We start from the raw sequence: 14610 nt of genomic DNA, 5'->3' as shown, positions 1-14610 counted from the left end.
CGCCTTTCCCCGCCCCGGGCTCCGCCGCCGTTCCCCGCCCCGGCCCGGGGGAGGAGCGTGGCGTCACCGGCTGGCCCTCCTCTTCCGGGGCGGTGGGAAGCCGGTTGTCAGCCTGGCTCCGCAGGTACCCGCGGCTCACCGTGAGTCCGCCCGGGGTGTCCGTTCCTCCGTGTCCCTGGCTGTGTGATCCCGTGCGGAGCGGGAGGTGCCCGCTCCCCCCGCGCTGCGGCCATGGCAGCGCCGTGCTGGGCCGTGTGGGGTGCGGCCCCTCTCCGGCCCCGCCGGACACCGCTCCCTCCGGCGGCACAGAGCGGCCGGGGGCAGAGACCGAGGCGGGTGGTGTGGGGCCAGGCTGCGTTCTCGGGGAAAGCGGAGGAGGAAATCGGTTACCGAGCACTGAAAGGTCCCGCAGCAGCAGCGGGAGGGGAGCGCGATGCCTTCTCCTGCCGTGCAGACCAATGTCTAGGTGATGCCGGGATTTCAATGTCGCAGCCTCGCTGCTCAATTTGACCCTTAAATGAGGACTTAGCAGGCGAACTTTAAGATAGTGGTTAGATCTTAGGTAGGAAAATTAGAAAACATAAATCCTAATTAGATACGGGGTTTTCTTAGACAGGATAACCTGCTGGCGTTTTGTTACAAATATATAACTTTGTTTTGTTCCCAGAAGAACAGACTGATGGCTTCTGCACCTGTTTCACAGCCTCCTCCTAAAAAAACGGTGGCCTCTCACGTGCCTTTTGCAGATCTCTGTTCTACTCTGGAGCGAATACAGAAGTCCAAAACTCGTCCAGAGAAAACCAAGTATTTCAAGGATTTTCTGGATTCCTGGAGGAAATTCCACAATGCACTTCATCAAAAAGAGAAAGATGTCACAGATTCCTTTTACCCAGCTATGCGGCTTATTCTCCCACAGTTGGAAAGAGAAAGGATGGCATATGGAATTAAAGAAACTATGCTTGCAAAGCTCTATATTGATCTGCTTAGTTTACCAAAAGATGGAAAAGATGCTGCAAAGCTTTTAAATTACAGAACACCTACGGGCTCACGTGGAGATGCTGGAGATTTTGCAATGATCGCATACTTTGTGCTAAAACCTAGGAGCCCAAAACAAGGCAGACTGACAGTAGAACAAGTCAATGAACATTTAGATGCGATTGCTAATAATAATGCTGCTAAAAACAAGGGTCAGTTAAAGAAAAGTCTTCTTCAGTTAATTACCCAGAGCACAGCACTGGAACAAAAATGGCTTATTCGAATGATTATAAAGGATCTAAAGCTTGGTGTTAGTCAACAAACTATATTTTCAATTTTTCATCCTGATGCTGCAGAATTGCACAATGTTACGACTGATTTGGAAAAAGTTTGCAGACAACTGCATGATCCCTCTGTCTCACTTAGTGATGTTTCTATCATGTTGTTTTCTGCCTTTAAACCAATGCTTGCTGCTATTGCAGATGTCCAGCAAATTGAGAAGCAAATGGGTAACCAGACATTCTACATAGAAACTAAGCTGGATGGTGAACGTATGCAGATGCACAAAGATGGGGATGTGTACAAGTATTTTTCCCGAAATGGGTTTGACTATACTCAGCAGTTTGGTGCTTCACCCCTTGAAGGTTCATTAACGCCATTTATTCATAATGTATTTAAGAGCAATATACAAAATTGCATTCTTGATGGTGAAATGATGGCTTACAATCCTGAGGCACAAACTTTTATGCAAAAAGGAAACAAATTTGACATAAAAAGAATGGTGGAGGACTCTGATCTGCAGACCTGCTTCTGTGTATTTGATGTATTGATGGTTAATGATCAGAAGCTGGGGCATGCAGTACTAAGCAAAAGATATGAAATCTTAAGTAGTGTATTTACCCCAGTGAAGGGCAGGATACATGTTGTCCATAAGAGAAGTGCCAGAACAAGAAAAGAAGTAATTGATGCTTTAAATGAAGCCATAGATAACAGAGAGGAAGGAATTATGGTGAAAGATCCCATGTCCACCTACAAGCCTGACAAACGTGGGGAAGGCTGGTTAAAAATCAAGCCAGAATATGTCAATGGACTGATGGATGAGCTGGACCTTTTAATTGTTGGTGGTTACTGGGGGAAGGGGTCTCGTGGTGGAATGATGTCTCATTTTCTATGTGCTGTTGCAGAGACGCCCCCTCCGAATGAAAAACCGACTGTTTTCCACTCCATTTGTCGTGTTGGCTCTGGCTATACTATGAGAGAGTTGTATGATCTAGGCTTGAAACTGTCTAAACACTGGAAGCCCTACCATAGGAAGGACCCTCCTGGTAACATTTTGTGTGGAGCTGAAAAACCTGAAATGTACATTGAACCTTGCAACTCTGTCATAGTTCAGATCAAGGCAGCTGAGATTGTTGACAGTGATATGTATAAAACTGACTGTACTTTGAGATTCCCCCGAATTGAGAAGATAAGGGAAGACAAAGAATGGTATGAGTGCATGACCTCAAACATGCTGGAAGACCTCAGAAGCAAAGCTCAAGGAAAGCTGGCATCTAAGCACCTTCAAATAGATGAGTACGATGAGCCACATGAGAAAAAAAGGAAAACTGTTTCAAAGGTGAGGAAGGTAATTGGAATAGCTGAGCAATTTAAAGCTCCTGATCTTTCTAGTGTAAGCAAGGTTTCAAATGTATTTGAAGATGTTGAGTTTTGTGTTATGACAGGAATGGGAAAATACTCAAAATCAGAGCTGGAAAGCAGGATAGCCCAGTGTGGTGGCAGTGTGGTACAGAACCCGGGGCCAGAGACTTACTGTGTCATTGTAGGAGTTGAGAATGTCAGAGTGAAAAACATCATTGCTTCCAACAAATACGATGTCGTGAGTGCAGAGTGGCTCCTTCAGTGTTTTCAAACCAAAATGCTGGTGCCTTGGCAACCGGCCTTTATGATTCACATGTCTCCTGACACAAAAGAACATTTTGCTCGTGAGTATGATTGTTATGGAGACAGCTACACAGCAAACACAGATGTTGTGCAGCTCAAGGAAGTGTTCTCAAGAATGAAAGACAATAAGGCAATACCTCTGGACTTGATTGCAGAGCTAGAAGAGCGTTATTGGTGTAGCAGCTGTCAGCTCGGTATATTCAGAGGAAGCACTGTTTATGTGGACTGTTATGCTGTTGTTAACGAGCCCCAAAGCAAAATCCCTGGAACTACACTTTCAATTAGAGCTTTGGAGCTCCGTTTTTATGGTGCAAAAGTAGTTTCTCACCTTGAAGAGGGTGTCTCCCATGTTGTTGTGGGAGAAGATTGTTCACGGGTAGAAGAGATGAAAGCACTCAGGAGAACATTTGGGAAAAAATTTAAAATTGTATCCGAGCTGTGGGTAACCCACTCAATGGAGGAAGGAGTCGCAAAGAATGAAAATCAGTACTTAGTTTAAAGCAGTTTTTAAGATTGGAACAAAGGCACGATTGGACTTGGATTTTGTGAGGTTGTCCTAAATTTTTTGTGTGTTTTCACACAAACTGGCTTTGGCTAAACAATAACACTGAATTGCTGAAATCAGAGGAAGGCTTTTAATTTTACTGTTGTGAAAGTAGGAGGATGGTAAGCTATGTTGGAAGGAAAGAAACCACCACAAGATAAATAATTTAAAGCTTTTAATCCACAAACAGGTCTCAGGAGAGATCTAAAATTTTACATAAATAAAATATGTTTGAAACTGGCTAGTTTGTTCTAGCTTTAATAATGCTTGCCTCCATTGTTCAAAGTGGAGACAATAATTTATAATAATTTATAATTATTATTTTATGGAGATTCTGCTGTTTATTATTTAGCTATCGATTTGCAGTCACATTCATGTTTTTCTGGACTTGTTTTGTATGTATTCTATATGCTAGAGAATTCAGTAATTTATAAACTTCATCTGGACTGTTTTAATTTGCTTACATTGGTTTTAGCATTAAGCACCACACAGACTCAGAAGCACTTTGATTTTAGGATATTGTGTAGATTCCATGTTTCTTTGTGTAAATAGCCTTTGTACAAAAGAACCAAAACTTTTCATTGAGGTGAGAATGGATTAATAATGACCTATATATGTATGAAATGGAAATCAATTACTTAAGAATTGTAATAACCTCCTGTGCTTATTACAGTTTAACTGTGAATTGTGACAGGACTAGGCTTTTACAATTAACCATCAGTTTATCTTTTAAAAATGCTCCTTAAGTTTTTGTAGGATTAATTTCCAAATATCCAGGTCAATGTATATTTTTCCAATTACTAAATAAAATATATTTTTAAAGTCTGGCTGGTATTTATTTTTAGTAAGCAGTCACTTTTGAAAAACACAAAACTTAATTTTTTCTTTTACTGTTAGATAATTCATGCATTAACTTTGGGGGGAGAAAGGTTGAGGCCTTGTTTCTTGTTATGTCAACATTGGTGTCAAACAGAAATTAAGTTAGGCAGACCACACGGAGTCAGTTTTTAGCTGACCTCTTTCTTCTGTGCTTTCCATGATCATGTTCATGCAAAAGTTCCTGTAAAAAGAATTGGGAATTGTTATATAAAAGGTTTAATGGAAGTATTGAAATACTGGTTAATTAGAATTGTATTCATATCTCTTAGTGTATTAGCAGCTCCCTTATTATCTGAAATGAACTCAATAGGTAAAATGTGTTAGTCACTGTCCACAAATTTGCCATCACCAGGCCTGCTTTGCTGTTTTTCTTGAGTGTTGCTGGTATGGTGGGACATGCTTTTTGTTGGTGAGGATCCTGCCTTGTGCCTGCCTTGCTGTTCCCTCAGCATGCTTTCCCTCATGGAGCAGCCCCGTTGCACCCCTTGACCCAACAGGGATTTGAATGAATGAAGGAAAGCCTGGCCTCTCTCTGTTACAGAAATCCTCACCTTTCTTTTGTTCCCCTGTGTTCATTGAGGTCTGAATTTTGGATGTGAACTCCTTTTCAGAAGGAAATTAAAAAATTATGGAAAGCTTGTCACCTTTTACTGTAGTACGTCTGCTTGGTAAAACACTTAAAACTGTGTGGTTCCTGTTGCTCAGTTTCCAGTTACTCATTTCTGAAAGAGTTCATCTGTATGTTTTAAAAGTCTGTATTAATATCCTTGAAAAGCAGAAGATCCACTTATGCAGGTGAAATCAGACAAAATCTGTCAGCTATAGTAAATAACAGGTGAGATGTACTGTTCTGTTTATGGCCTCTCAATGATCTGGTGAGAGATTTTTAAAAGCTCTATAGTGTGCTGGTGGGGTTTTTGCAATACTTTGTGTCACTCTTTCTGTTAAAATACAATCCAAGGCCATTTTATCTTATCAATCTATATATAATTGCAGCTTGAATTCTTTCAAAAGAGGGACTTGGAGTTATAAAATGTCATGAAAAGATTAAAAAAGGTTTGTTTGAAGGTGACTAGGGAAATGCCTTTTAACATAGTTCAACTGAGCATAAAGCATCTCCAGCTGGTAACAGCTGTTGCACCACAAAACAGTAGATGGGCCTGTAAAATTTTATGGAACTATTTTTTGCTATGAGGGGATAGGAATGAGAGAACTCTGTATGTTTGACTTTCACAAACCTAACAGTGAAGGAACTTGGTATAATGTTTCTCCATGTTCCTTTCTAGAAGCAAGGAAATTAAAAGGCATCAACCTCAAAATTATTTTCTTTTAGGAAAAATATATTTAGCATTATATTTGGATGTTTTTAACAAATGTAGCTTTTCTTTCTTTGTAATTTTGGTGAAGATTATCTTGAGAGAACATAAAAGGGAGTTGAATATATATTCTAACTGCAAGCATTATTGTTCAGAGCATATGTGATTGTATTTGAAAACTGATGTAATAAGAATGTTATAACATGTATAATTGTCACTAGATTAAAGACATATATTTAGATCTGTTATTCTGGTAATATTATAGGTAGAGGACCTATGTAAAGCTATTAAACCACAGTTCATTTTTCTCCCTGTTGTACGTAAAGTAAAATACATTTTTCAAGACTAAAATTGCTAGAAATAAGATATTGGGAAAAAAAAGATTGTTACACACAAAATGAGTGGGTATGGTGTGAGGGGTTGAGTATTCCATTCTTTTATCCTCAGTCTTTCCCAGAAAAAAATTAATTCACATAGTCTGGTTCTGTATAGAGTTGTACTAGTTAGAATAAATTAACTATGGTATTTCTAGAGCTTTTGTGAAGTTCAAATTAACCTTTTGAAATAGATTCAGGTAGAAGGTTGTTTTGTTTCATTTTTTATAGAAGTCCTTATGGTTCTAATTTAAATTTCTATAGTTTCTCCACTGTTTTCTGATTTGTTATAGCACAAGATCAGCTTGATGGAGAAAAGTAGAGCTCTAGATGTTTTTCTCAGCCTTTGGAATCCTGACACTTTCTTGTAATATTTTCCGAGACAGCTAAGATGGGCTAGATGAATGAACAGGGAAGTGGACTGAAAGCTGGTTGAAATGCTTGAAGAGTTGTCATCCCCAGCCAAAGTACAAGACAAGAGTCAATGGGCACAAAGTGGAACAGGAACTTTTGCTTAAACTAGGAAGATTCGTAAGGGTGGTGAAACACAGGAACAGGTTATTTAGAGGGGTTGTGGAATCTCCATCCTTGGTGACATTCAATGTGCAGTCACCTACTATTTGCTCTACCTGACCCTTCAACTGGACAGTGTTTGACTAGATGATCTCAAGAGGTGCCATCCAGCCTTAATTGTTCTGTGAACCAAGTCTAAACTAAGTTTCTCATTCTGATTTTATGTGTCTTGTGGATGGTCAAAGTGTCAAGTGGTGACATATATGTTGCAAATTTAATGGATTTTTTTTTTTTTTATTTGCAGGACCACAGATATTAGTATAGCTTACTCTCTTTATCAGCATGACTTTTAAAGCTACACATTAAACTGGAGGAAAAACCAAAGCAAACCAAGAAAACCCAAAGCATAAACCAAATTGAGTTACAATGAACCTCAAGGTTGTTCAGTCTCCTAAGCAGTGGAAAGAACTCTCTAAGTGCTGTGTATAAATGTTTAAATACTAGCCATATCTTGAAGAACAGAAAAGCTGGTTTTCAATTTGAGGTGATATATAACTGTACCAATTGTGAAAGTGAAAACAGACTCCAGTAATTTAACCACTTTCATCTGATTGCCTAGTCTTGATTTGGGGGTGCTAAAGTAACAGCTACCTCCTTGTGATGGTATACTTTGCAAACATAAACATTACAGATCCAAGGAGGAGGTAGGATTTCTCCACGTTCTTGCAGATGGAAGCTTCCTCCTGCTGCTAATATGCTACAGCCTCAGCAGACTTTGCATTGGCAGCAACAGCAACAAACAGAGCCAACATGTTCTCTGAAATCTATGTTTTTAGCCTGCACATCTTGCACCTGCAGCTAATGCAATAACTGTCTGGTCAAAGGCAGTTGGATAGGAGTTCCTGTTGGTGCATAAATACGTGTATTCAAGTAAAAGACAGCAAATAGGTGTGTAACACAGCTAGTCTCAGCTATGTTTTTGTGGTTGCTTTTTTCCTTCTTGATCTCCCACAGTTTCTCTCTTGAATTTGCCTCTTTTGACTAGTGTATTATAGATTTTATATGTCAGACCTGTGTGCTGCCAAAGTGGAATGAATTTATACATACAGTTTAAAGATAGTTCTCATACCTCTCTGTTACGCTTCAGTCTGCCCTGTACACATATTCACATATCATTGTACCAAACATACATCTCGGATTTGGTTTTTTGTTGGGTTGTTTTTTGTTAGTTTAGGTTTTTGTTTTGTTTTATTGTTTTTGTTTGTTTGTTTGTTGGGTTTTAAATTTTTGTTTGTTTTAGGGTTTTAAAAAAATTTTTTTACTGAAAATCTCTACTGTTGGAGTAAAAAAAAGATTATTCAAGGCAAAAGTAAATATGAAGATGACAGGTATCACATTGTTCAGGTGTCTGAACATGGTTGTATGAAGGAAAGAGAAATAAACAGGATAGCCAGTTTTGCTGATTACATCTCTCTGTAACTGAAACACAGCAGGTGCTGGGAGTAGACTGCATGACACACTGCTATAGCAGCAGCCAGGGCAGAGCAGTGGGGTCACGTGCGGTAACAACATTAAAAAAGTTAACAAACAAAAAACAGTAAAACCCTCAGAATTTTACTCTTTTACCCCCTCTGAATTATGTGGTAACTTGAGAATAATTTTTTTTCTATATCAATTATTAAATTCTTATGCTTGATGATGAAGAGCTGTATGAACAGAACAACTGCTGCATACAGATATCATACAGATTCCTGGCAGACACTCAGTAAAGGCATCGAAGGTAGTGCACAGATAATATTTAATTTTTTAAGAATGAAATATTTAACTTTTTTTAGTGACTGGGAGATATAAAGAAACATTTTACCACTAGGAAGAGACCTGGGTCTTAATATGTAACAGTACAGGAGAAATACTCTGCTGTATTTGTTTAGGATAACCTGCCTTCCTGACCTGTGTTTTTGGAAGACATGACTGATTCAACCTTTCCAAAATCCTTTCCAATTTGCTCTCAGTGCAGAATGCTTTTAGAATTACATGCTTTGTCCTGGGTTGTCTTTGTTTATGAATTCTGGTCAGACTTACACAATTTTGTGGTTTATTCGGGGTGCTTCACCCTTGGCCCATGTTTTGGCTGCTACCCAGGTATGGACTGCGGCTCAGTCATGACCCTGCTCTGGACTTCTGCAACTGCATGGTTGTCTGTCCAGCATGTGAGTGAGCTCCAGGAATTGCATGGAGGGAAGGGGATTTCTAAACCAGAGTAGCCAAAACCTGCTAGAACATGTGTAAATGTGCACACACACACACACACACACACACACACACACACACATATTAAAAAAAAAAAAAAAAAAAAAAAAAAAAATATATATATATATATATATATATATATATATACTCTAAATGCCCGCAATTTTTATTATTCCTTCATCTTTAGCAATGCTGAGGAATATTTTTTGAGATTCCAGAAGTGGATGGGAAGGCTAGACAACAAGAATTTGTGATGGTGTTGCAGAATTCATACCTACAGACTGCCTGAGGCTAACACATCTACACACAGTCCATTGGCATGACTGTTCCTTACACAGAGACCTCTTCCTCCCCATCCAGAAAATGGACTGTGGAAGTTTTACTTGGTCAGTAGAAACAAGAAATTCCCAGGATTCAGCACAGACCATTTCTTGCATTCTGCTGCCTACACTAAGCAGAAATGGTTCCCAGTTCCAGTTCTGCAAACTGTATTGTCAACCACCACCAGCTATTTCTCATTCATACACAAAAATTCTCATTTCTTAAAATAGTCTGGCCATAAAAAGCTGTGCCCTTAGCACTGGTCAGACCATCCTATCTGGTGCTTCATCACTGTTTTGGAGAATATTATTTGGTCCAGACCAAGCTGGACAACATTATGGACAGGGTAGTGGCAGGTCTGTGCTGGTGATCTGACTAGTCAGGATGAGGAATTGAGCCTGAAGTTGAGCATCTGACATGAAGAGAAAATGGAAAATACATGCTATGCTCTGGATTATGTTCAGGAGCAGACAAGAAACATGGGGAGGTGGCTGGGTTTTGTGGTGCCTGAGCACAAGCACAGCTCTGCTGTGGGAATTTGAGCTGGTGGGAAGACAAGTAAGCGTTCACAATTGGCCATGCAGTTATAGGTAATGTCAAAACAGAATGAGCACAGAGGCCAGGAGAATGGACCACAGCTGCCTCTTACACAGGCTGAGGAGAGATAAAGAGTGCTATGTTGATGTAACCAAAGTGTTCTGTCTCCTGCAAGGGCAGTGGCAAGACTTTGCTGCTGTTTACTTAAGCCTTCACCCACAGTTATCTGCTCTTTGGCTATATTCCTGAATTTCCATAGGGAATTTCAATATTCATTTATTATTGAACAAAGGTTTTAGCAATCAGACAACACACAAATCACATATTATCTTTTACAATTATATTAAAAGCTTACAGGAATTAAAATAAAGATTAAAATCATTTAGCAGCATTCACACAATAACAGCTCCCCAAAGATCAGCACAGGCAATCAAACATTGGCAGGAAATAGTTAGGCAGGTGGCCAGCATAGATAACTTGGCTCATCAGTATTGAAGTAGGAACAGCCTTTGCATTACTAGTCAGCCTAATTTCCCCCTCCACACCACAACCACCTCCAACCCCAGCCTCTCTTCTATCCTTCACTTACTCCTTTTATGTGGGGTTGCACCCTGCAGAATCCTGTGCTAAGTCTTGTTTTAAATGCTGTTGAAAGAGGGAGAAAAGCTATTCCAATTAATATGCTTATCAAGATGACTTGGAACTTAGTTAAATGCAAATAAAGAAGTTTATGCACCAGCATTAAGCAGTATGTGCTGTGCTGAAAATGGTGTGAAATAATTTCTGTGTACAAGACAAATAGACTAGACTGGCTGTTTTACATACATGAATATACTGTCAGCAGGTTCAAGATGATCACAAGGAAGAAAAAAGTTTTGCCAATATATCCTTCTAACTTAAATGCTGACCCATCGACATATCTAGCTTCAAAGCAGAACTGCTTGAGTTTGCTAAACAGCCTCTGGAGATCTGCAGAGAAAAATCAGGTCTGCCTGTCTCCACTTAATTGCACAAAAACTTCCATCACTTCTATGGTATCGTGCAGATCAATGATTTGGGTGTCCAGCCTGCTCACTGCAGCTGTAAGCTTAGTACCCTGTGAAGACTTTCTAAGATAATGTGGGTCCTCTTCCCAGGATTCCTTCTTTGTAAAATGGTCAGCATATACCCCAGAAATTTAAAGGTAGAAACCCTGTCTTAATCTGTCTCACAGACATCTGTAAAAGTGAAATCTGATTCCCTTTGACTCTTCATACCTCTTTCTCCCCTTGACTTTATTAATCACTCATGATCCATGTTTTGGGAGAACAGTTAAAAGAGCTTTCACCCTTCTATATATTCCACCCACTTTATTTACAGTCTGTGATTTGAGTGTTTCCCAGAAATGGGAGGACCAGGCTACTGCTGTATTGTACAGAAACATCTGGCTGCCTGATTCTCTGACTAATGGAGCATTTTACAAAAAGGGGCCTCTAGAAGCCTCACAAACTGGGTGAAAAACTGTGTGAGAGATTGGATTGGTTAATGACTGAAACAATCTACCTCTCAACTGCCCAGGTGCAGAGGGCAGTGCAAACTCATCACAGTAGGCTACAGCTGGGCATTGAACAAGATAAAGAGAAGGCTGGTAAGTGGCAAATCCCATGAGTCAGGATAGTGTTTTGTATCATGCCAGTGTCCTCCCTTACATAAGGACTCTGGTGTGAAAACTCCCCACTGGGGAAGTATCTGGACAGTCACAAGTAGCCTGAAGGTATTTGCCCCTTCTGATGGTTTATTGTTGACTCAGCTGTGCTGACCTGAGAAGCAGCTGTATGGTCTTAAACCGCCAAAAACTCCTGAAGTGTGCCGTGATCCACAGCATTATACCCTTCAGTGTGAAACTGCAGTAATCCTACCTTCATGCCCCAGGGAAGGTACCTGGGCATTCCCACCTGAATGGAGCACATTTGAACCCAGTGGATGCTATTTTGTGAATTTCCCCTACCCCTGATGAATCGAGACAGCAACCATTGCTTTGACAGACAGACTTTGAAGTTGCAACAATCAGGTCTTGTGTCAGGACCCAACAGGGTGTGACTATAGACCTTTCTACTTTTATTCTTTCTCGTTCCTATTTCTTTCTATCTATATGTCTATCTATCTCTCTACCTCACAATTACTGTTAAATAAAAATCTGTATTATTGACTTCAGCATATGGTCTCATTTGCACCTTACTTTAGGCAGTGGCATCTCTCTAATAATTTTAATAATTAGATCTTAACACACTCTTAAGGGCCAAGAAAAATCTCATTAACTGAAAGAAATTTACTTCATTCTTTTTTTTCCTCCAAATTTAGATATCTAAAGCCAGGCTGGCACAGAGCCTGAATTCTTCCTAAAGCTCGGTGATCATAAACTATTCTTTGAAAAGAACTGGTAAACATCCAGATTTTTGAATGGCTTTTTAACCTGGATTCACTAATGAAGTATTTGCCATGGGAAGTTTCAGTCCCTGCTCTCAAAGCTGTTTATTTGTTTGACATCATAGTGAAATCATGATAAGAACTGATACAGCAATCCATATAAATGCCCCAGCCATTGGCTCACACGATGCAATGAGAAGTCTTGGGCTGATGTGAATACTGTATTTCCAGTAAAGTCTCCAATTAAAAGAGAGAGACTTCATACACCACAGTTCTTCTGCTGATTGAAAATACATATAAATTTCCAAAGTGTCAGGTCACAGTTTCCATTTTGGGGAAATAGCTTACTGATCAACTACCATATTGCTCCTGAATGATTAGGAAATGTTGAAAGGTACAGGGGTGCAGTGTGAAAATGGGATATATACAATGTTCAGGAACTTTGATGGTGCCTCTAGAGTTCAATTAAACACATAGGTGGGTTTAAATATAAAAGAGAAACAGTTAATGAATAATGGTTTGGCCGGAGTTCTACCAGTATAAGCAGGTCTACATGGAGTCTCCATAGATGTGTCATAAGCAGACTCCTTATGAAATCTTTCATCAGCATTAGTCCTGATAGTGGTGTCATGATGGCACCTCAGCCCAGCTCTGCGTCTGTCCCCCAGCCCAGCTCTGCTGTCCAAAGGTCAAACCTAAGCTTGTGCTCCTGAATGTTCCCATTCAAGGGTGGTTTATAAAGCAATGCTGAGGTTGAAGTTTCTGAACTCATCACTCACAGAACCTTTATTCCCTTGCAAGAAGTCCATCTGTCTCTGGCATTCCTGCTTCTAGAGGGGTAACCCTTTCTTGAGTTACTCCTTCTAGCCCTGCATTCCAGGTCATTAATTAGCCACAAATTACGATCTGGGGCAGTTACAATTAGACCTTCCCCTTCAACAGCCAGATTTCAAAGACCAGACCATGCAGTGAAGAGCGCAGATCATTTAACTCCTTTCCTCTTAGAAGTTATACCTCAAAATTCTCTCCCTGTCCAAGCTCTGACACCCATTGCTTTTGGTCTGTTTGGGTTTTGGTGGCATCCAGAGATATTGTATTTGTGGGGTCCCTCGTGGCAGGAAGGAATGATGAATCTGACTCCACGTTCTCAGAAGGCTAATTTATTATTTTATGATACTATATTACATTAAAAAATACTATACTATACTAACTAAAGAATACAGAAAGAATACTTACTGAAGGCTAAAGAGATATTAATGAAAACTCATGACACTTTCCAGAGCCTCAACACAGCTTGACCCTGTTTGGTCAGTAAGTCAAAACAATTCACATGAAACCAAAGAAACAACCACCTGTTGGATAAACAATCTCCAAACACATTCCGCATGTGAGCACAACACAGGAAAAGCAAATGAGATAAGAATTTGTTTTCCTTTTTCTTTGAGCCTTCTCAGCTTCCCAGGAGAAAATCCTGGGCACAGGGATTTTTCAAAAAGTATGACTGTGACACAGAGAAACTTAGCATGGCTGGGTTTGGTGTACCCGCTTGATGTAACTGTAACACTTTGGACACCTTTAGCTATTTGCAAAGAGACTATGACACCATAATACATACAGATATAAGGTACATAGCAATCATTCACTTGGCATGTACGGATGTTAGCTACCTAATAAAGAGCTAGGCTAAGTGTTAGTGTGCTCAGTCTTCACCCCTTCCTATCTGACTCAGAGACTTCAGCTAGGAATTGCCAAGGATCAATAATGAGGTCAGGTCAGGAAGATCCTGAGTCAGGTAAAAGCACCAAGGTTGGCCTTTGATTCTCTCTTGATTTCATCTCTTTGCGAGTTCTCTTTCACCTCCTTCTTCCTTCAGATTCTTTCTTTTCCACCTTGGTATTTTTTCCTTCAGAATCTTTGAACCACCCATAGACCCAGTTTCAATAATTCTACCTCCACTGTCCACTTTACCTTTCTTATCTCACATGGTTCCACTCTGTAGATGTTTTCATAGCTTTGTCTTCCAACTTAGCAATTTCCTCAGAAGTCTGAGCCAGGTTTCTCTACCAGAGGTAAGCCTTGGATTCTTGAATCACAGTCAGCTGAAATCCTGTGTGTGAGGGAGAAAAAGTTGTATGAAGGAGATACATTCATAAAACACATATATATGTGTATATATATATGTATATATATATATATGTATGTATGTAATGGAACTTGCAAGGCACTTATTTTGAATTCAGAGAGAAGATGCATGCATTTAGTGCTGTGTGTAGTAAAATTGTCTTTCCAGAGACTTGCTTTTTTCTTTTCTTTCCTCCCCATGAGAATTTTGTTAAGCATAAAGTGAGAAATCAGAGACAAAATGAAGGGAATTGCAGCTTGTTAGGAGTCAGACCTCTTTACATAGAAAGCAGATTATTTTCTTGTTCTCTCTTCCCCCCTTCACATTTTCAATCAAGGTGCCTGAAAAGAACGAACATTGAGCAATCAAAGTGTGAATGCCTGTGTCTCTGTCTATTCATATATAGCAACCTCTGAACCAATGGACCAG

The 14610-nt window shown here is 39.9% G+C and overlaps 1 protein-coding gene across 6 annotated transcripts; it reads left to right on the top strand.

The window, feature by feature from the left end:
• Window positions 1-4: 4 nt before the first annotated feature.
• On the top strand, window positions 5-4285 carry LIG4 (DNA ligase 4). Of its 6 annotated transcripts, none has more exons than XM_059839318.1 (2): window positions 5-124; window positions 668-4285. In XM_059839318.1, the coding sequence occupies exon 2, from the start codon at window positions 680-682 to the stop codon at window positions 3416-3418; it is 2739 nt and encodes a 912-aa protein (XP_059695301.1). In that variant the 5' UTR covers window positions 5-124; window positions 668-679; the 3' UTR covers window positions 3419-4285. The 6 variants fall into 6 exon arrangements, with proteins under 6 accessions (XP_059695301.1, XP_059695307.1, XP_059695305.1 ...); XM_059839324.1 differs by having other exon boundaries at window positions 50-140; window positions 671-4285; XM_059839322.1 differs by having other exon boundaries at window positions 54-124; window positions 671-4285.
• The last annotated feature ends 10325 nt before the right edge of the window (window positions 4286-14610 follow it).

The sequence above is a fragment of the Haemorhous mexicanus genome, chromosome 2 (assembly GCF_027477595.1).
Source record: "Haemorhous mexicanus isolate bHaeMex1 chromosome 2, bHaeMex1.pri, whole genome shotgun sequence".
NCBI lineage: Eukaryota > Metazoa > Chordata > Aves > Passeriformes > Fringillidae > Haemorhous > Haemorhous mexicanus.
The sequence above is the reverse complement of the archived record's forward strand: the minus strand, read 5'-3'. Positions and strand labels throughout refer to the sequence as shown.